The 22283-nt window shown below is 40.2% G+C and overlaps 2 protein-coding genes across 3 annotated transcripts in view; one reads left to right on the top strand and one right to left on the bottom strand.

Moving 5' to 3' along the window:
* The window catches only part of LOC140951844 (jouberin-like), a 30889-nt gene extending 17599 nt beyond the window's left edge, over positions 1-13290 (top strand). The window contains exons 21-35 of the mRNA XM_073401203.1: positions 89-257; positions 747-807; positions 1702-1803; positions 3460-3512; positions 4302-4530; positions 5129-5269; positions 5867-6045; positions 7067-7354; positions 7900-8050; positions 9112-9176; positions 9681-9776; positions 10232-10394; positions 10669-10757; positions 11093-11181; positions 11927-13290. Coding sequence (XP_073257304.1) covers positions 89-257; positions 747-807; positions 1702-1803; positions 3460-3512; positions 4302-4530; positions 5129-5269; positions 5867-6045; positions 7067-7354; positions 7900-8050; positions 9112-9176; positions 9681-9776; positions 10232-10394; positions 10669-10757; positions 11093-11181; positions 11927-12026 — 1975 coding nt within the window. The 3' untranslated portion in view covers positions 12027-13290. The remainder of the gene's footprint in view (positions 1-88; positions 258-746; positions 808-1701; positions 1804-3459; positions 3513-4301; positions 4531-5128; positions 5270-5866; positions 6046-7066; positions 7355-7899; positions 8051-9111; positions 9177-9680; positions 9777-10231; positions 10395-10668; positions 10758-11092; positions 11182-11926) is intronic.
* The window catches only part of LOC140951575 (uncharacterized), a 50691-nt gene extending 31222 nt beyond the window's left edge, over positions 1-19469 (bottom strand). The window contains exons 1-3 of one of the 2 annotated variants that reach the window (XM_073400855.1): positions 19316-19469; positions 16896-17181; positions 15953-16062 (exon numbers count right to left, since the gene is read on the bottom strand). In XM_073400855.1, coding sequence (XP_073256956.1) covers positions 15975-16062; positions 16896-17181; positions 19316-19391 — 450 coding nt within the window. In that variant the 5' untranslated portion in view covers positions 19392-19469 and the 3' untranslated portion in view covers positions 15953-15974. Of the gene's footprint in view, positions 1-14950; positions 16063-16895; positions 17182-19315 lie in introns of those variants that run through there. The other variant, XM_073400854.1, reaches the window with a different exon arrangement.
* Between the last annotated feature and the right edge of the window lie 2814 nt (positions 19470-22283).

A 22283-nucleotide genomic window follows, 5' to 3' on the forward strand; every position in this document is an offset into this window, starting at 1 on the left:
TTGGTCACGGAAGCATAGCTGAAGAAACCTTGTAAAACATTGTGTGCATCACGTCTAGTTTTCCTTATTGTTTTAAATTAATCCACAGATCCTGGGACATGAAGACGATGATGACGTCATCCATCAAGCTTTTCCCCCACCCCTGTTTTGTGTACGCTGCGCAATATCATCCAGGCTCCCCTCATATCATAGTAACTGGGGGCTATGACCACTATTTGAGGGTCTGGACTAAACTGAGTGAAGGCCTGAATGGCAAGGTACGCTTCGGCAGTGATAACTTGGTGATAACTCTTAAAGCCATCAACAGCAGTCATGTACCTTAACCGCGATACCTTAACCGTGAAACAATGGGAAATAATGATAAGCAATGATGTCTTGTTATTTTCTGCCACCACTGAGGAAACACCTTACAAGCAGCTCCTACATTACCATCAACAGTGACGCGACAGATTGTTCATGAATGGGTCACTGACAGGAAGCTGAAGGACGTTTTCATGCAAGGCCCTGCCAAATCTTGATTTTCTCTTGATTAGTGTAGTATTTAAGTGTTCTTGTCTTAATCATAATGGGATTGAAATCATCTCGTTCGCAGTTCACAAGAGATCTGATAACGAGATTAGGATTCAGCTTCCAATATGAGAAATGCTTGTTAGAGAAGGCCTGGTCCCAAAGGGGTTGTAATTTAGTGCCGTTGTAATAGAGTGAAGCCTTTATCTTTCCTGAAAGTAATATGCCATTCCTTGCAGCTTCTGAGAGAGATTGAAGGACACAGTGGCTTCATCAACAGCGTCTGTTTTGATGAAGAAGGTAAGAGTTGTATAGGGCGCACCGAATTATCTGTTTTTTGCTGACAACTGTCATTAACTTTGTCTTTTGTCTTGACCTTATAAATAAAATACGGGGGAATCTCATGAACGTAAAATAATGTGCTATTTTTAGGGGGTCTAACCAGTTTTACAGGTTTTCTACTTATTCTTAGGTCGATGACTGTCTTACTTTTTAATTGGTTGACTACAAACTTTAAAAGTATTCATTGGTTGATTCATGTTGTCGAAGGAATAAGCGCTAACTCACCTGAGACTTAAAGTCACCGATTTTGATTTGAAATTCCCCTCGCATTTAATTCATGGCATAAAGACAAAGGCTATGACTTCATCGGCGTTAATGTATATTACCACAAAGTAATGAGGTTCCTCTAAAGAACGGATAATTAGGTGCTACCTATACTACTAAGACTGTAATACAACTTAAAAATTGATTTTATTTTAAGCTAGTTGGTCAGTCCGTCTTATTCGTCATTCCCTACGACATGAATCAACGTGTGGTGATGTCACATTTTAGGATTATTGGTTGTCACTATAGTCAAGAATTGTCCCAAGCATTTTGTCAGCTATTTCTATCGGTTCGCTGAAGTTTATACGCATCTTCGTTTAGAGTTACTGTTCAGCCATATTTTGGGCTGATTCACCAGTATCATCCCTACTCTAACCCTCGGGCGAATTTTTGCCAGATTCGCCATTTTCGCCATAGCTGGCTGGTTTTCACTAGCTATTTTCGTCATAATCGTCATAAGCACTTTTGACAACCAATTTGAATATTTGCCAAACCCATGGCGATTTTTCGCCAGATTCGCCATTTTCGCCATTGCGTACATTTTTCAACATTAATGCATAAATACGTATACTTTGCCTTGCTTTGAAGGTGCTAAGATGTTCACAGCGGACAGTAACGGCCTTGTGATTATTTGGAATTCATTCATTCATCCTCAGATGGATACCAAGAGGAAAAGGAGAGGCACTGGAGGTAAAATTTAAAAAACACCTTTTTTCATCCCTTAAACTGGCTCCTTGTCTTCGCAAGGGCCTATTTTGCGCTATAAACCATTCATTCATGCTGCTTCTGCACAAAAAAGAGCTCGGTCGTGTTGAGTGCTTTACTGGCCGACGATATCCCTTTTACGTCCTTATTTCCTTTTCATGCAACAGCCGTCCTTGAGATGGCGCAAACCAATTAGAGTGGTTTTCGTTTGAGTGTCGTAAAACCAAAACCAAAGTAATTACTCTGGCCAATCACATAGGACACAGACAATACATTGAACCAATCAAAACTCGAAGTAATTACATGTGGCTGACGCAAAGCGCGGGAAAATGCATGCGAGCGCGTCACAATTGGCTTTGGTTTTACTTCTGATTGGATGAAAAGGTGGCGCGAATCTTTTAAGCCAATCGCATCGTGTAGAAAGTGCAAAACCAATTACTTTTCGACACTCAAATGAAAACCGCTCTAGCCACCCCATAAACCAGAGCTACAAATAACAGTCGCTCATCGGACAGTGGGCGACGAAATTTAAACTGTAGCTGTCTTGATGCTCGGACAAAGTAAATGACTAACACCATCATTTTGTACATGAATGAAACCTTCTTTGAGCGCAGGACTGTGAGTTGTCGTTATGGCACTCGGCGCCTATGATGGTCAAGTCTCGTTAAAAATGTGTAATGCATCCTTGTTAGATTCCGATAACATTTTTTTTAACCGACCAAAGTGGTGACTTGAGGCAGTCATATGTCCTTCCCAGAAAAAAAAATTATTTGTATCTCTGATAAAGGGGAGCATGAGTAGTCGTAAAAGCTTTCGGTACGACGGGTGGCAAATATATGACTCTGATTATAGATGGATATCATCGACCATTCGTCGCTAAGGCCTGGGCCAATCGTCGAACTTTTCATGAGACGAACCAAACTTAGTTAAGTTCATGACAAGTTCGACGTCTGGCTCAGTTAAGTTCGCCTGAGTGAGTTTGGATCGTCGAACACGTTCTGTCCGTCTGCTTCTGACGGATAGAACGTCCGAAGATCGTCTCCGGCACAAACGCCGATCTTCACATGCAAAATTTGTTTGATTATGTATATAAAATCGTTCGGGAGAAAATCTTTACCGATCTGATTCATTTGATTGGTTCGACGCGTCCTAAGTTCGACGTCTGACCCAGCAGACCATCTGAACTAAATTTCGGTCGACCCAAATTAGAGTTTGGTTCGTCTCATGAAAATTTCGACGTTTGACCTAGACCTAAACCATTCCACCCTAACCATCCCAGAAATCACTGCGCCGAAAGCCTCTTCCCACTCTCCCTATGATTTATGGAGCACCGAATGTCATGAATGTCTTGACATCGTCAGGGTACTCAGAATTCTCTTTCGTTCGTTTTCTATTGGTGTTGTTGTCTTTAAAAATTGGGCATAAACAGTTACGTCGATTCATTTACTTGTGCAACAGTTGGTTAAAAAACCTCTCTAGTTAGCTGGGATGGTACCGTAAACTTTGAACAATCAGTGTCAATTTACAGTAATAGTATACAATGCTATTAGAAGTGTAGTTGCTTACTAAGGACGTCCGTGAAGAGGAATACTTCTGCTACCCTTTCCGTAGTAAACTGTTCATTATTTGATGTTTTTCCAGGTTATGTATATGATTGGACGTTGTTTAAGAAAGTAGCCATTGATGAGCTTCAGGTGTGTTCCGTTTCAATCTTTTTTTTTCACCTATGACATAAATCCAAAGAAGATAATTCTTATTTATAATTGACCTTTGCTACCAGAAAACGTGTACCGAACAAATTAACAGTTTTTTTTCGCGACAGGAAATATTCCTTGAATGTAGTTGCGCAAAGCTTTGATAGCGTTTAGAATTTTGAATCCGAAAACGGCCTCTCGGTCACTTCCAGGTGTAGTGTACAGAGGGAGTAACTAGCCTTCCAGCCTTTTGAGTAACCCTTCTTAAAGGATTGATAACTGATTCCTGTCTTTATGATTTATAGGCCTATGGTTATGCTTCATTCATTGTACGCCGCCGAAACTGTTGTCCAACAGACCCTTCCACGATTTTTTTTTGTTTTGTTTAGTTTCAACTTTTACCATGAACAAAATGGAAAATCCGTCGACACCAGTTGAAAGAGCGTCCTAAAATTAGTAAAATTGCCAAATTTGAAAGTGATACGTCTTAAGCGAGCGGAGATATAGCTCCGGAAAGTTGCGAACATTTATAGACGTTTGAATGGTGGGGGGCACCACCACCACCACCACTACAAAAAAAAGTGTTTAAAATTTCGCGTTTTTGAGTAGCTATTTCGTCGTTAGTTTTCAACAAATCACTTTCGAACTTTGCAATTTTACTAATTTTGAGGCTCTTTTTCCAGTGGTATCGACGGATTTTCCCTAACTTGTCCACGTCAAAAGTTGAAAAAAAAACTGTGGAAAGTTCTCTTACCTTATGTAGCCACTTACTTGACTTTCACTCGACAGGGTAATGTGATCAACTCTCTCACCCTTCATCCCAATGGACGTAAACTGTTGGTTCACGTACGTAACAGCGTGCTGTGCATGCTGGACTTGAGAAGCTACACTGTCATGCAACGGTATCTTGGTGCTTCCAACTTCAAAGAACACATCCGCAGCACTCTCACCGCATGCGGCTGCTTTGTTATCGCGGGCTCTGAGGATGGTTATGCATACGTGTGGAATACGGAAACAGGTCAGTGGAATAGTCCAGTTTCGTGTTCGCTAAGACCGCTGAATAAAAGAATTGAAGACGCTTTTTTAACAGGGTTAGCCTTTAGCGAGATGACTTGTTTATCACTCTGACTATTGGATATTTTAACAAATACTTTTTGTCGAGGCTAAGTCTGTAGGAGTGCGTCGCCAAGCTTTTTAATTCGAAAAATGAAAACCCCACTTGCAAACACGTACCGCATCTACCATTCAAATAAAATTTAGTGGTTTTATTTGAGGGTTTCGTAAAACCAAAGTACAGTTGAACGTCTGCACAAAGGCCACTTAGGGGACAGAAGAAAGAGACCGTTGCAATGAGTTGGCCGTTGTAGAGAGGTTTTAAACAAGAGTCAATGTATAAACAGTCCGCTGGGACAAAAGGAAGTGGCAGTTGTGGAGAGGTGGCCGTCATTAGAGGTTCCACTTAAGTCAATATTCTTAGTGTATGGTCAAAGAAATCATTCTGAGGCTCAGCAATGAATAATGCATTTTTCTTTTGTTTTATTCCCCCAAGCCTCGGAGCCAAGTATGAATTTCAATATATCAAAAATGATCTATTGTGACTTTGCGTGCTATTTCAGGTGATCTAGTTTCTGTGTATACCTCACTCGGATATCATCACGCGGTTTCCGATGTACAGTTTCACCCGTTGGATCACATCATAGCTTTTTGTTCCTTTGGGGATTCACACCCTGTTCTTGTTTATCATTACGATCCTAAAGGTAAATATTGTATTTTGGTTGTCGCTTGCGTGAGGTGACTGAGAACAGCTGAGAACAGGGGGTGGAGTGGGAAGGCCGATGAATAAGAAGGAGAGACAGAGGGGAAACTACGGGGTATGGAGGGGGGGTGGGTAACGAAGGACTTTACCTCGAAAAGGTAGTAATGGCAAACATTCACACTAATTATTAAGATGTTCGGGGATCAAAAAACGTTTTCTACGGGTTCTCCCATTGCTTAACAAGGACATTACTATTAGTAAATTTACAACCAAAGGCAGTCGTAACGTGCCTGTTGTCCTCTGACGTCATAGATTTTCCAGTTTTGCCCGCTCAGCGACTTTGGAAGCAGTTTCATTGTAATATGCGATTGGGTAATATGACCTTAATAAGCAAGTCCGAGCGCGGCTATTAAAAAAGGGGTAATGTAATATTGTGCAGTATAGCGTGTTTTATCTGTTGTTGTTGTTTTTGTTGTTGGTTTTGTAGTTATTGTTTTCTGCAAACCCGTCAGGAGCAAACCCTCTTCAGGATCATGTAAATTTCTCTTCACCTTAATCATTCTTGATAACGCCTAAGTTTATTAAATTCCTTTTCCAGCTGCTAAAGAAGAAGCTAAAAAATTCATGACTCCTCCAGCGACGCCATCTAAACAAGCTACTACGTCACAGCAGAGCACAGCTACTCCAGATGACGTCACCAGACACGTGCAAATGGCTGACGTGGCCGGTGACGTTCTACGCATGCGCAAAGTCAAGCAGAAACTCGACTCAGTGTTGGTAAGTTTGAAGGTTCCGTTTTTACTTATATATACAGTGGAACCCTGTTGATACAGACACTTAGGGGACATATCATAGTGCTCCGTTTTATCCGGGTGTCCGTATTAAGTGGGTTCTTAGAAAACGACGTCACGGACACATTTTTTATCGAAAGAAAGACACAAAGGAGCAGTGACTGAAGCGAAAAGCTACGGCAGTGAAACTTGTGGGTGTGATAGGAGGTAGAACACGTTATTAAAGAACCACAGTGTGAATGCAAACACCGGACTAATCAAAATCAGACATGTCATGCTATTTTACTACTGTTTTTGAGTAATGAAATCCTATTAACGCTAAGAAATCGGTCATTAGTTGAACAGGGTACAAAAATGACAAATATCATGAAATTGCGCAGATACTCCGTGTTCGTGAAGCAAGGTTGGCGATGTACGAGAGTCTGTGACTCGGGACACAGAAAAGTCTTCATTGACCGTATTAACCCGTGTCCGTATTAAGCAGGTTAAATTTACAGAAAAGAAATGAGCTTTTCGTTTGGACAAACGAAACTGTTCGTTATATACGGGTGTCAATATGGCGGGGTTGTATAAATAAATGGACATGCACATGTTATGTTTAAGAGAGAGAGACCTTTCTTTATTTTCATCAGGGACGGTAGTCCATTCAGAAGCTTGAGAAATGCTATTAGTTGCGGCCCTTTCTGTCCCTGTAGCTTTTAAGTCCTGTAATAAAAACATTGGCTCACATCAATTGAGTTCTTAAAGTCAACTCATCACCGTAGAAAGATTCAAATCTTACTTTTCGAGCACTAGCTCTTCGTCAGAGGGACGTTTGACTGTTTCCATCGATGCAGCATCACATTTTCTTTTGAAACCGACTCTTTCCTAACTCGTCGAGAAACATCCAGACGGCTTTCTTCGTTATTTTACAATAATACAGGCTTTTGACAATGTTTTGCTTCCGTCATATTTGCATATGTCTTGTTATTCGTACTTTCATATGCCGTTTAACAATGTATCTCTAGGAAACACCATCATCACCAAACTACATGGATACGGCAATGATGAGAACCCCAGGGGCCGATAGCCGGATGTTCCAGACCCCAGGGAGACCCGATAGTGCTGCATACCCAGGTTCCACACAGACCTCAAAGAGGCCTGGTAGCGTTACTTTCCAGTTTCCAGAAAGCACCGGCAGAACATTCCGTCAGTGCATGGGCACTAACGTGAGCCTTTCAACCTGGGGTTCAGACTTCTCTCCGGCAGGGTATACCCCGTACGGGGCAACAGCACATGGCCCCACGCCAGCACAGGTTAGTCGCGGAAGAGGGTCGATTCGGTGTAGAACTTAAAGAGAAAATTGTTTGATTAGTAAACAAGTCGAAAGAGACGAGCATTCTCTCTCTCAGTACAAAACAGACTCACCCTTAACAGCGAAGAGGAGCCTTTGATGCCTAGTTTTTTTTAAGCTGCGATCCATTTTCATCCTGGTTATCAACAGCCAAAGACACGCACTCTTACTTAAAAGACCAAGTAGTAGAGTAATTGTAAACAAAACAAAACTATTATCTTTGATTTTCAGGGCTGTCATTAAGATTTTGAGTTGCTGTTTTCTCAAGGAAAGTGTGGGTCATTGATCTCCCAAATCCTCCTATATTTGTTATGTTTCCTATATTTGTTATGTTTCAAACTTAGAGTAGCCGGTTGATTTTACTGCGTGGCGGTATATTAAGCCGGCTGCTGACTACAAATGACAGCCCTGGGATTTCTACTGTGATTCCAATGTGCTTTTACGGTTTAGAGCGATACCAACTTAGCTGTCGAAGTTGAGTTGCTTTTTTTTTCTTGTGAATTTTAGCTTGCCTATGATCCTCCTCTGTCTCCTCATGCGCAGCAGCACCTGGGGGCGTCTGGTCGTTTTGAGTCGTTAAAGTTGTTTTCTCAGAACAGAAGATATGGCAGTCCGCAGCAGCCAGACTTAAATGGACCGCTGCCTTACCAAACACCTGGTAAGAGGCTGATTATGATTTGAATGTCTTTAGTCATGATGAACTTGTTTCAAAGAGCATGAAAGAATTGCTCAGTTTTGAGAGACAATAGGGCCATTTATACGAGGAAAAATAAGACGCGAACTATACTATTTATACGAGCATGTCTTATCTAATAAGACGCGTCTTAGCTAAGCCGCGTCTTATTTTAGACGAAATGTGCCGTTTATACAGAAAGTTCGCGTCTTATGTAAGACGCGTCTTATTTTTCGTCGTATAAATGGCCCTAATAAGTACGACCCAAAAGTAATGAAAGGCAATATTCATTTTTAGGGGGTAAAATTCCGTCCGGTACAAAAATTTGTTTAAAGTTAAAACTCTAAACTACATTTTTGCTATTCATAATTACAACATTGAAATTGTTTAACTATATTAAAAACCTGTTTTTTATTAATGTCGTGCCGTAAATTAGTCAAAGATTCTGCTTGCCTTAAAGTTTGAGGAAGACTTTTCCAAAGAGCTGCACCACTATAGCGAACACTACCACGAAGGTAGTTTATGCCTGGCTGTGTAATAGTCAGTTTATTTATAGAATCTCGAAAAGTGTATGGAGTAGTAGGTCTTAAAACTGACTGATTGACTAGTCCAAACGTCCAGGCTACGGTGACTTCAAAGGCTTAACGCAATTTAGGAGGAGCCCCCTTTTCTTCTCCTCGAGGTGGTTTTGTTCATAGGGTGTCCCCATCCCTTTTCCATGTTGTTTAAGTCATTAAAAAGTGAAATCAAATCCCAACATTGAACAGGGCAATGGGGTATTTCAACGATTGTAGCTGGTGAGCGGCCCAGTCTTTGATCCTATAAATCCCTACTGAGACAGCTTACCGGCATAAGCGTGTGACAGGAGAAAACTTGTATCTTATCTTTACTCAGTGCAAAGTTAATGTCACTTACGCCTTATTTGCTAGCATTTTATTTTAAAAATGTGCAAGTTTCTTTTTCTGTGGCCTCTTATGTGTGCCTGACTGCCTTCTGAGGAATTGAAAACTTCAGCTGCATGTAACTTTTTCCTTTTTTTTTCCTAGTTGGAATGTCGTGGATGAAGAGACCTTCGTTGAGTCTTAACGTGGGCGAAACTCCTGGACCCTTGGTTTGTTTCTTGTTTTGTTGTTTTGCTGCTGTTCCGTTCAATATTAGTTCTTACATATGATTTTCAAAAATTCATTATTTCATCGTCATCCTTTCAAGAGTTTATAACGAACCAACTCAAAGACCTGCTCCCAGTTTGCTTGATGGCTTAATTATATAGCACTGAACAGTCAAAGGTATATCGCAGAGGTGAAAGGTTAGAATCCCTTACAATTCTGATTTTTTCAGGCATTCTTTTCGTAACTGAAAAAGTTGCGTCTATAATTGCGATGATCTTCTTTTATTTAGGGTGCAACTTGTTAAACAAAAACACCAGTCGCTCGTCGTTTGTTGAGCAACAAAAGTTTAAACGCGTGTCATTAGCTTTGGTACGATGGGGCTGCGCTTTCTATCGCCAAGCGAGAGCTCCGCTAGAATCGGACAACGTGTTTGCAACTTGCGTAACAAGTGTACCCTTACTACTCGATGAGGTTTGACTAAATGGTTGATGTTGTTTGTTTTGCAGAGTGTCTCGCAGCTTAACGCTGCTAAACCGAAATTCACATTCACGGATTCTCCGGCGAGTCATCTCCTGCAGCAAACTCCACAACCCAGGAAAAAGGTTCAGAACTACAGCTGTAGCAAAATTGATCTTCACTAGTTTTCCGCTGAGTGTTACAAAGAGTGATTTTTAAACTGTCTCTTAAGGTTATGATGCAAAGATGAAGAGAACACTCTTCGATAGACTAAAATAATTATGGCCAGTAGCCACAGCGGGGCTTTACCTTGCCGCTTCTTAGTATTCTGAAATATTTAACGCTGAACACGTAGTGAAAAGACGTCATCATGCAGATTGTCTTGGATCAGTGTAGTCCCTAACCTTCAACCGCATTGTATCAGCTGAACTGTACGGCCAGATGTTTTACAACTCCAATCAACATATTTCAAAGCCTTTTACATTCTTCGATATGTTTAAAAAGCTGTTTATGTCTTGGGAAGCTAGTAAGGAGTTTTGGAATGACAGCTATACACCGGGTAAACAAGGTGTATTTGTTCTTTACCTTTTCCATATAACAGGTTATAGCTATGTATCCATATGACGCCAACAGAGCGGACGAGCTCACCATTCAACCTGGTGACGTCATCAGCGTGCTTTACATCGATAATGAAAACTGGTGGATGGGCGAATTGGCTGACGGGAGACAGGGTTATTTTCCATCAAATTATGTGATGGAACAAGGTGAGTCGTGCATTTGTTGCTGCCATTTGGCCACTCACAGAAAATACAAGGAACCAATCAAAACTGACCCAAAAAGGAAAACGTTGTCAAATGTGGGAAAAGACGTAGCCTTTCTTTTCCTGGAACCGGTTTCTTGGTTAGAAACGGACGATCCGCTTTTAAGCGGGGGAAAATAACGTTCAATTCCAGTTGAGAGTAACCAAGCAATCGATGTGGCGTCATGTATAATGTATATTGCTGTTTATTTCTGACGTTGTATTCCTGTCTTTTGCAGAAGATTTAGAGTCTGAAAGTGATTTAAAGGAAACAACTGTACCGAATACCATGAGCGATACAAAACGGGAACCAAAAGCCAACACTCAGGTCAGGAAGAATCACAGGCAATAGGTCATTTCCGAGTTGCTCTAAGCCTCTGTTTTAAAGCGAGGCTAAATGCGAAATGATTTATGAAATTTTTCTCACAAGAAAGGTTTTGCACTTAGCCTCGTTTTGAAAGTGAGAGTTTTTGGAACTCGGATTGGTGTATTATAATGATTGGTGGGGGAAGGAGTGGAAAATTAACTGACAGTGGAACCTCCATGTAACGAATGTAAAGAAACTCCTTCGTTGTACCGAGAACGTCTTTATATAAAGGCTCTTAAGATCGAGGTTCCACTGTATATTGTTTAATTTTTACTTTATATCTTTTCTCTTCGCAGATGACGGCGGTAATTAGCAAGTCTGGTGATTTAAAGATCGTATCAGGACCTGAGGACAGCAGTGACGCGGAAAGTAAACTTAACTCAACGTAAGCATTACAACGTTCGAACTGAACGATACAAAATCTGTTTGGAAATTTTGTCATGATTATATCATTCCATTTGTAATAATGTGAAGTTGCGTGGAACAATTTAAAGGATGAATTATTGGTCACTTCTATGTTCCTGGTAGCATGTTAGAAGCGCCCGTTCACACCAACGATTGAACATGCTTAAAACCTGTCTGGTTCAGCATGGTTTTAAATCATTTTGCTTACAAACACTTCTTAATTAGGTTTGCTGAAAGTAATGGCAGTGAAACATCAAGTGGTTTTTAGTTTTTGACTTGACACCAATTTGTAATGTTTAGCAATCTGCTAGGACAAAATTTTGTTAAGGGACAAAAACATTTTTAGTTGGGGTGAATGACGCATGTCTCCCTTACGGACATATGTCTCCAACTATCATTGGCTGATAAGAAATCACGTGGCTTTGGCAAATTCAAATGTTTCCCGTGCGGGAAAAAATTCAGTGATGTTAACCACGCGAGGTAAAAAGCATGAAATTTGCTCTTTGTGTTTGTTCTTTTTATGAGGTTGTATAATGAAATTGGTCCTCTCTGGAAACGGCTTTCCTATTCCTCACAAAAACGTCGGGACACGGGACTATTATAATAAGTACATGGTCCTTTAATGTCTGTACTACTGCATCATCAAGCGATTGTTCGCAAAGAATGTATTCGAACTGTAGTTGACAAAAGTCTTATTTGTTCTCACTACTTTCTCCTTGTTGTAGGGCGCGCCACAGACGAAGACATCGGGAAAGAGAAAAACAACAAAGATCTGAAGAAACCCCTGTGAAAAAGGCGTCGCCTAGGAGAGCCAAAAAGAGATAGCATTTACTTGCCCATAAATTTCTAATCGTCTTTGTTCCCAAATTGGCCCTCTGCACGAAACGATCACATGGAACAAAAACACCTTCCTGGATGGCTTACAACAGAGTGGGGCAAACATAAAGCCGATATGAAATCATTCAAAAAGCTAATACGGTTGAATCTCTCCATAATGGCCGCCTTGAGGACAGTAGAAAGTGGCGGTTGTGGAGAGATTTAAACAAGAGTCAGTGTATGAACTGTCCGCCAAAAAAGTGGCCGTTGTGGAGAGGTGGCCTGTTAGTGGAGGCTCGGCAGTATCTTACTTTGTCGAGGTCCCACAGCGTTTCTGTTCGCTTTCCTGTAAGCTGTTTTTATACCAAGTCAGGGGCACCCAACACAGTTTTCTGTAAAATATCTGTTCGGAGAAGCATAAATTACCTAAAACTTTCTATACTTTGAGGAAGGCTAAGAATTTCTACATGACCGTTCCATTCATGTGCAATTTTCGAAACTTATTTTAAAAATTCCCTATGATTTTCTGAGGTTTAAGTTTTCGCAGTTCACACCCCAGATTAAGTTATTTTTCACAGAAAAAGGAAACCCAGCATTTTCGGATTCGAAAATGCGATGGAATGAGGAATCAGAAAAGTTCTCACTTTCAAAAGACTTTAAATTGCATCTAAAATTTTCGGGAAAATAATACTGAAGCCCTGGTAATTTCGAAAAGACTCAAGTTCCCCTAGGATGGCCGAACAGATATAAATTTTATAGCGACGATTAAAATGTATTTCTACAGATCTAAAAGTACTCTGGATAGCCTAAAAAGTGTTTTCAATGCATTTAGGAGGAAACCATCGTTGGGTGTCCCTGCCAAGTAACCGTTTCGTGTAAATGACCCATCGAAATTTCAATTAACAGTTCAGAAAATGAGAGATAAGTAGCGCTAATAAGGAGAACTTCATAGAAGCCTGCGTGAATGGTTAGAAATTTAACAACTCCCTAAAAGTTAGTAACATATCAGTCCTCCGTTCAAAAAATTCAATGAAGTAAACTGAAGTGTTAGCTGTGTAGAGTTGGGGTAAACGCTATCACCAGAATACAAATATTTTGGAATTATATTTACGTGTTAAAATTGTATGCTATTTTATAATAAAATCGGATCGGTGCTCTTCTCTAAAATTTTAAGCATTCTCTTGTAAAACTTGTAAAACGAATTTTCTGCTCAGTGCAAGACATTTTTGTAAAAGAAAATGAAATAAAAAATACACTACTTCAAGTTCTTTCAGGGAGAGAATTCAATGTCTAGTTTTAAGCTGTCCTTTTCTTAATTTGTATTTATATACTTTTTATTTATTCACAATGATTTCCCATCTCTGAATATCGAAAAATAAGGTCTTGGTCGCTGCAAGGTAAAAGTGTCATCCTTTCCGTTCACAATCCCATATACATTGTAGGAGCGTGTCGTGTTCAAAAAACGAATCTGAGAGTTGATATTTGCACCTATATAGTTAAGATACTAATGCGGTTGTCTTTGGCCAAATGGCGTTAAGCTCATGAGGGGGTGAACGGAAACATGTAGCACCCCGGTTCTTTGTTTACGCTATACCCTGAGAAAACAGTCCACATTTCGTGACGCCATCGCTGGTTTCCATGCAAAATGACGTCTGAGCAACGACTGAAGGAATCCCATACTGTTGACGCGTCACTTACCAGATCTAGGCCCTTCTGACAGGCTGAAGCAAATTTTCCACATGGCACAACCAACCAGAAGCACTGACACGTCATCAGCATGGAATTTCTGGCGCTCTTTTCTCAGACGTTATTTGGTGGGGAAACCATTGGTGGCGTTGCAAAAGGGCAGCTGTTTTCTCAGGTTATTTTCCTTCTCTTGTCGTCATCGCTATTGTCTCTTTTGGGCATATTCACATTTGTGTGAGGTTTCCCAAGGGTTCAGCATCTCTAATAGAGTGTTCGGAAACCTGAGGTTTAAGTAGACGTAGAATATAGGGCTCACAAAAATTTAACTGGCTTCAAAGTGAAAAGGCCACAAAAACAGTTTTTGTCTGAAACGCGGAAGTTATTTACATCACAAACCGAATTCAGTGAATGTTGACCGGGGCAAAAGAAATCAATTAACAGGGTCAATATTGGCTTTCGCGATTGAAACGGTATTTGCTCAATATGTGGCATTAACATCGCCTTTTTACATTCAAAGTAGTCCACGATATAGACTGAAGTAAACAGTTACGACCAAGCATACTGTCAGCGGAAACATAGGTGGGAGAAATCCGTTCCAGAAAGCCTAGGTCACCTTTCGAATGCATGTAACTAGTAGCATCATAGCAAAGGAAACAAAGGGAATGACTGTTGAAGGATCCAGGTAACGATTATGAATTTCTCATGTTAAAATGGCGTAACAGAGGGCGGGAAAAACAATGCCAGTTTTTTGTTTGTTTGTTTGTTTTTTTTTTTTTTTGAGTTAACACAATAAGAGTGTTCTACAGGTGTGATGATGGCAACTGATAGCAACTTAGCCTGGTCTTTTAAAACTGTTGAGCACTAGTAGCATGCTTAACAGAATGAGGGAGACTATTTCAAGCAAGATCTCTTGTTACAGGTGTTAGAACACACGAACATATAGCAACAACTGCCACATCACGCCCTTATCAGCCATAGTTGCGCTTAATTTCGTACCCAGATCTCTTGTCGACGTCGCTTCGTCAACAAGAGATCTGGTTACGAGATTAATCTGCAGGCTCTAGATCTCTGAGAACTGATTCTAGAAAGGAACCGCTCGCAGAAACATTTTCATCCCGGCGGTGACCAAGATCTTCATAACCAAGCGAGCGCTCGCGTTCTGATAAAACAAACTCCAGTCTGTGAAAAGGAGGTGAACATAAGGCAAGGTTTTCCAAAGTGAGCCAGCCTGGTTGATAAAGCTCATATTAAAAGGCAACAGGACAACATCATCTTTATTTTTATTGTCGTGGCAATCTGATCCTTGCAGAGGGTAGAGAAAAATGCATTTATTTACTGAAGAAAAATAGTCTAACATACTTAAGTAACCATCGTATTCATAGGCCTACTCTGGGACCTTACGTCACCTTAAATCGCATAACATTTTGAGAAAATTTTCCTAAAATCGCTGGCCAGTTCCAGGTGTTTAGATAGAGCGCAACGGGGAAACTAGTTTTTTCCCTCGGCAATCGCCTAAAGTGGCCTAAAATGACATTAATAAGTCGCCTTAATTTATGGCAAATCAGTAAGGTTCCAAAGTAGGCCTTATCACTGACTTTTGAGCTGATTTTCTATGTGCAAAACTCTTTGACAAGTTTGCGTAATATGATGACCGTGTGAACATTGGTCATCAAAATACCAAGAGAAGATTTGACTACTAATTGACAATTTAAGGTACAGTAAAAACCCGCGTCTAACATTTTAAGAACCTGTTGGGCTCAAATTTATCAGTTAGGCCTCCTCTAAACAAGAACCTGTTTAGCCTAAAATTTAAAACAGGTTCTTATTTTCTAAAATCTGTATAAAAAAAATTCTGTACACTTAGGCACATAAGATAAGACAACATTCAGAACACTCTTTGGAGACAAAGGTTTCTTATCACTCCAACTGCAATGTAATGTGGAATACAGATTTTATGTAAGGAATAAGCTGAATATACCACTAACTACTCTAAGCTTCTGTGTTTTTTCCAGAAAATAAGAACCTACTCAAGACCCTACATCGCCTATTAAGGCTAACTTAAGAAAAATGAAGGTTCTTAATTGCAGGTTTTACTGTGTCTTATCCTTTGGGTTAAATGAATAAAGTCTACATAAATTTATTGGACAAGAGGTATGGTCTCTAACCATATCTGACTCATCGAGTCTTGTAAAAAGTTATGTTTTCAACATTGATAGTAGCTACAGCGAATATATCTTTCGATATCTTTATTAGTTGCTGAACAGTTCAAACTCATTTTGATTCATGTTTTATTACTTCTTTCATTTTTAGCAATTTCAGGATTCCGACAGACTTCGAATGACGCACCTTGGCGGGATTTCTGAAAGGATATGAAACCAAAAAATTACATAATTTATACAGTGGACGCTCTGCTTACTGCCACCTTCACAAACTTTAACCACGTTTTAACTCCCATACAAACTTAGACTGCTTACAGTCCGCCTTTTCTCTTAAAATCCGTCTAGTTCTTATCTCAGCCAGCGCGATTGCAAACCACGATGTTACGTTAAAATAAAGAATTAGTTATGGGACGAGACGAGAACAGGTCGGTCCACGAATTCTATCGCTTGAAAGCGTTGATTACTTTTGAACAAATGAATACTTCAGTGGTCCACTGTTTTTCCCAGTCGATATATACTATATATCAACTTCATATCGCTGCTCATCACAATGATTTATATCAGCTCAGTGTTTGTTTGTTTGTTTGTTTCATTTTCAATGTTTATTTGTAATTAGGCAACTCCCGTACTAACTCTAATGACCCGTCCCGAGCGTCTGCTTACCAGAGCTTCCATTGTAGTACTATACAACTATCCGTTATACGCTTTTTTCAGTGCTTTAATTTCCACCTAACAAAACGTTCCCCTGAAAGGATCTTTGCAGTAGCCGAGTTTTATCTTTTAAATCTTAGGTAATGACAACAAAACTTTTAAAGATTTTTTTGGTGCAAAGTATCTCCCAAAACTTTTTTTACAACGGAAATTTTAGATTTAAACTTAATTCATTGACAAAGATAGATGAGGCAATGCCTGTAACAAGTTCAAGTTCACGACAGGGAAAATTTCGTACTTCACACATTGCTTCTATTTTACTTAGGCGCGTAACATTTACGTGGGTACGGTAAGAATTAAAAGACGATTGAATTCAACTTACCCATAATTACAGAGAGGAGTGGAGCAGCAGCTTAGGTCTTGGCAGGTCACGTGGGATTCATTTGTGGCTCGTTGTTCACAGAAAGACATTTTACACACATCTCTAGCAAAACACGACTTGGCGAATTGATGGACCGCTTTTCCTCCAGGGTACCTTGTTGTGCGGTGTACTTTCATGCAGGTGTTCAGAAATGACGGGCACTTGTGGACCTTTGCATTGCGATGACAGTCACCCCAGGACTTATCGGAATAACAAGTGTGACACTCTAAGGACTGATGCGAGGAACCTGAAAAGGAAAGTCATATATTAAAGTTTGTGATATTTGGAACTCTTCGGGAGGCCGCATACTTTAAGCTTTTCTGGCACTTTGCCATTATCCATGTAAACCCGGAATTAAAAACTGTGTTAGCTGTGTTAGGCATCCTGGAAATTACATTGGATGCCAGATCCGTTCCCTTATGATAATGTGGCCTGCCTAACAAGCGTTTCCAATCGAGTTATTGCGTGGGCGCCGAGTGTCTCCCCCTCCCCTTCCCTCTTCATTTCTCCTTTTTGCTCTCGTCCGAACTTTCTTGACAAACAAACGCTTGCTACGCAAGCGCAGGCTATACATAATGGAGAATCATGCCGCGTCAAACACAATCATCCGCTTGCGGCGCAACATAGAGCCCATTTGAGTCGCCTAAGCCGTCCCTTAGTCCAAAATAACATGACATATATATGGAGATAATTTTGCGAGAAAATGAGGAAATTTTACGGCGAGATATATAAAGTTTTTTAAACATTTCTGAACGCATAAAAGGCCATTTTTTTGACTCATGTGCCGAAGGCTTGACTCAACCACGAATTCAGTGGGTTTGAATTCAAGGAGAAACATTCCTCTCATCTTTGTGAAACTTGGAAAGTAAGTTCCTTTTTCATGTTTATATGTTGTATATGTTTATGAGCTTTTCTATTGTACGTCTCAGTCATGTGACTCACCTTTGCCTTATAACGATCAAAATGTTTCACTGAAAATGAGGAATACTTAGTCAAACTGTACTGTATTCGCCTTATCATATATGGCTACTAGTAAGGGCTTTAGAAAGCCGCCTTTTAGTCATGTCCATGTGTTATCGGAAACCGTCAATTGAGTAAAACAGGTCACTTTACTTAACAAATACACAAAAAACTGATAAGGGATAGAATGAATTCTGCGTTAAAAAGCGAGACCGTGTTGAGAACGGTATTAAGGCCACTTTGACATCGAAAAGTTTCGAATTTTTAATTTGCAAATGTGCCCCATTTGAAGAAACACGTTTTGTGATGTCATCAGGAGCAGGAAATGACGTGACTGTGTATAACACTTTTATTCGATCAAACACGGCGAATGTTAATTCCTCTCAGTTTCACGACTGAAACAAACCTATTCTTACGATCTGCAAGCATCATTTCTTAAGGCTCCGCTGGGGGTCCTCTGCATTAGAAAGTCCAAGCCTTACCGAGCAAGGAGCCCAAAAGTTTGACTTCCTTTATAAACTCACATTCTTTCATGCAAACAATAACCAATCAGAAGTGGAGGACAGTTTCCAGGAAGAGGACAGCTGGCTTTTGATTGGATTAAATCTGTACGAAAGAACGTAAACAAATCAAAAGTGCCACACTTTTGAGCTCCTTGCTGTAACACACGTTGAGGAACTTTATATCTGTAGGCCTACAGGTGGAATGACCATTTCAAAGAGCATACTTTTCAGTCGGTTATGCTAAGAAAAAAAATACCTTTTGAATTTACCTCATCAAGATAGTTCTTTCATCAAAGTTAAGTTTCCCTCCAGGAGTTCCTCTGAATATTTACTTTTTTTATTTTTTACTGAACAGAATGAGAGATTTACCGATATTTCATTTCAGCATTTGGTTTCAACCTTTTCAACGGCATTTTCTTCTTAGTTTTACTTATCGTAGAGAAAACCCACTGGTCTCAAAATCTTCCGACGCTAATTTAGACTTCATTTTCTATTAGGAGAAGGCAATAACCATATCATACAGCTCAACTTTACCTTTCACATTGCTTCAAACACACTGTCAAAAACATTCGTCAAAGGTTTCAGCCTTCAACAAATGGCGGAGCACGTACTAGTTTTTAAGGCTTTCTTAACAAAAACGATAGTCTGAATCTGCATGGAAAGATTCAGTTTTCAAGTTCATAACTAAATTTTCTGTTAAGCAATAAATGGTTCCAAACCTGAATTACGTTTAGTTTAGTTTCCGCATCTATTTGGAGAAACGAATATTTTGCCTCCCGGCTCTCTGAGGACTTTTTGCCTGTAGCCATTATTCCGATCCAGCTGCGCTGAAAGCCTAATAAACATTATTGTTCCTTTTTCTTAACTGTTAGGGCAGTCAGTTATGTATTTTCGGTTCTCATACATTGTAATACTAACCTTGCCTAGAAGAATTGGACACACTTGCGCTGAGAAAACTCACAACAAATAGACTGCAAATGAGAGGCGCCTTCATGCCTGCCAAGCGACTTCTTTCGGGAGCAAAACTCTTTTGAAGAGACCAGTTTATATAATGCTGACAACTGCCAACTGTCACGAAGCTGAAACTAAATTACGTGAGACTATTTGCCAATCCACCATTTGGTTTCAACTTCAGTGATTCAGAGGACGTCATAAATGCCTTCATCCGGTGATTTTGGCACGCCCTGACATCCTTCGTTGCATTTTCGTGCCCTGATTTTCACGGGCTTTATTGGCCTAGTTTGGTACTGATTCACTTTCAAATTTTGAAAAAACATATACAAAATAAATCTTATTCACTTTTGGCGAATCTTTCCGTTTGATTGTTAATATTAGCTTAGTGGTGGTTATTCAGATACACTTTTTTATGTCACATTTTCGTGATTATAATCACGAGAGAAATAGTCACCAACAAAAACATTAGACAGTACGTTTAAGGGAACTGCCAGTTATTGTGACGTTCCTGTTAGGCCCGTTTCAGACGCCGAACTTTTCATGAGCCGAACCTAATATACATTGAATTAAGTACATGAAAAGTTCGGCGTCTGAATCAATTAGGAACGCTTGTTTCAATTTGGAACGACTCAGCCGTTGTTTTCGCCTAGCACGGCCGGGAATTTCGCCTTTGGAGAGACTTTCGAACGGCTTTGATTTAGACGCCGAACTTTTCATGTACCGAAGCCAATGTATAAATTGTAATTATAACGTATTTTGTACCCAGTTTGACCGAAATTAGCATTTTTCGCCTTTCGATCTTAGTTCAGCTGGAATTAAGATCGGCGTCTGAGTCAATTCAGCCGTTCTAAATAATTTGGGTCAGCCTTAATTCGATCTATAGGTTCGGCTCATGAAAAGTTCGGAGTCCAAACCTGGCCTTAGGCTTACTTTAGACACTTGCCAAGACACTTCCTGTTTTGCTTTTGAATAGATACGTCATAACGGAAGTAAGAAAACTACGTTTACTGGAAAACACCTTTCATTATAGTTATAGTCTCACGATTGACTTCTGCGATAATGACCTTGCAGGACCTTGGCTGCAACGTAGCTTAGAGCGAGGAATTTGTACATAAGAAGTTTGAAGTTCTTCCGTCAGTTCAGACTCTATTATTGTCGTGGCGTGAAAGCCAAAGCTTTCAGTTGTGGTGGCACGAATTTTCTTCCGTTAAACACATTAAAAGGAAGTAGAAAGACTGAATTTGGCCAGCAGTTCCTGACTTGGCCTACAAAATAGATATAAAAACTGTATACTGTAAAGCATACTTGCAATCTTCGGTTGAATTTTAAAGCAGACGAAGATTGCCTAGCAGCCTGCAAAAGCTTCTGTTAATAATCTAACCCTTAATTCCTAATTTTAAAAAAATAATAAAAAAAATATGCCCAAAAAAGTTGTCTAGTCACTTTGTGAAAGTAGAAACTGGGTCGCTGACTCGCTTGCTGGCTCAAAGCGAACAAGGTTGGCGGACAAGGTTGGTAGACATTAGGAAAAAGTTTTTATCTATTGTGACTGATGGATCAATTTAAGTTTTTTTTGTTTCGTTTTTAAAGGAGCTATCCCAACATTTTTCATCTCGAAACATCTAGGCTTTACTTTTCAATCAGTTTTCGTGTGTCATCCAGTCAGGCAATGCATGTCACTTCGTCCCCAGGGCTCTTTTCCCTGGGGCCTGGGGACGAGGTTGCACGCATGTAGTTACCTTCCTCATCCTAAATAATATAATCTTTTATCCCTTAATCATTTTATAGTTTACTAGTTTTTTTTTACCTCTTTCGTGTTTTACTCTGTGATCTAAAATAGCCACCGGTTCTAATGGTCTGCTCCAGAGCCGTTCTTTGTGTCGTAAAGCAACGTTCCTCCCCACAAACGGCTGGGGAAGAGCGTTGCGTGACGACACAAAGAACAGCTGTGAGGCAGAGATTCAAATATTGGGAAGAAGGACAAAGAGCAGACAGGCAGGCTTGAGACGAAGATTATCTGTGGTCCAAAATTCGACCTCGAAAAAAATACTCCTTAACTGATAATCACAACAGCATATCCGCGAGTTACCTGCATAACAGGTGCTTTATGAGCCAAGCCATTTTGCGCGAAGCGCGAGACGAGCGCGCGCAAAATGCCGCGTTTGCCTCGCTTGGCTTATGAAGCGCCTGTTAGGCTAATCCGCAAGTTCAGTCGTTGTACAACATTTCGGTTAGCCTGTTCAGGGTTAAGGTTTGCAGGAGTAAACTTCACATGCAGTGCCGGTGAGGGTTGGTTTTCACAAGAGACATATACCGCATAAGTTCGACGGAATCGGAGACGGACGAACTAGAACATTTCCATTTTCTTCTGACTCCAACTATGACTCCTTCGCCTACGATTTAAGTCAAATCGAGACTGTCGGCAGCACAAGCAGAAGGATAAACCAATCATAATGCTCGTTCTTACGCTTTGCTTGTGTCTCCGAAAAACTAGGTTTTATCATTCGATAGAGAATGTTGCAATATACAGACGAGGTAGCGAATGACCAGCCTCGTTCCCAGACAAATAAGACACTTGCATGATGACGTCATTTTACTACAATCCTTTAAGTTTTTTTTCTTTTGCCAGTTAAATAGGTTAATTGTTTTTCGAAGCTCAGCGGAATTGAAAATTTTCAATCAGAAAACAAGAACGAGATAGATATCTGGTGATTGTAATTAAATGTCATCGTGAAATTAAGATGCGATTGAGTCGACACGCTTGACGGGTGACGTCAAAACCAAACTGGGAGCGAGGCTGAGGTTTACACAGAAAGCAACACGACAATGATACTGCATATTTTGAATATTTTGTCTCGATACATGGATCAGAGACTGAATGCCAATATTTGAGCCCACGTTGACTGACGGATGGTCACTTTCCCGGCCCTCA

The sequence above is a fragment of the Porites lutea genome, chromosome 11 (genome assembly GCF_958299795.1).
Source record: "Porites lutea chromosome 11, jaPorLute2.1, whole genome shotgun sequence".
Classification (NCBI taxonomy): domain Eukaryota; kingdom Metazoa; phylum Cnidaria; class Anthozoa; order Scleractinia; family Poritidae; genus Porites; species Porites lutea.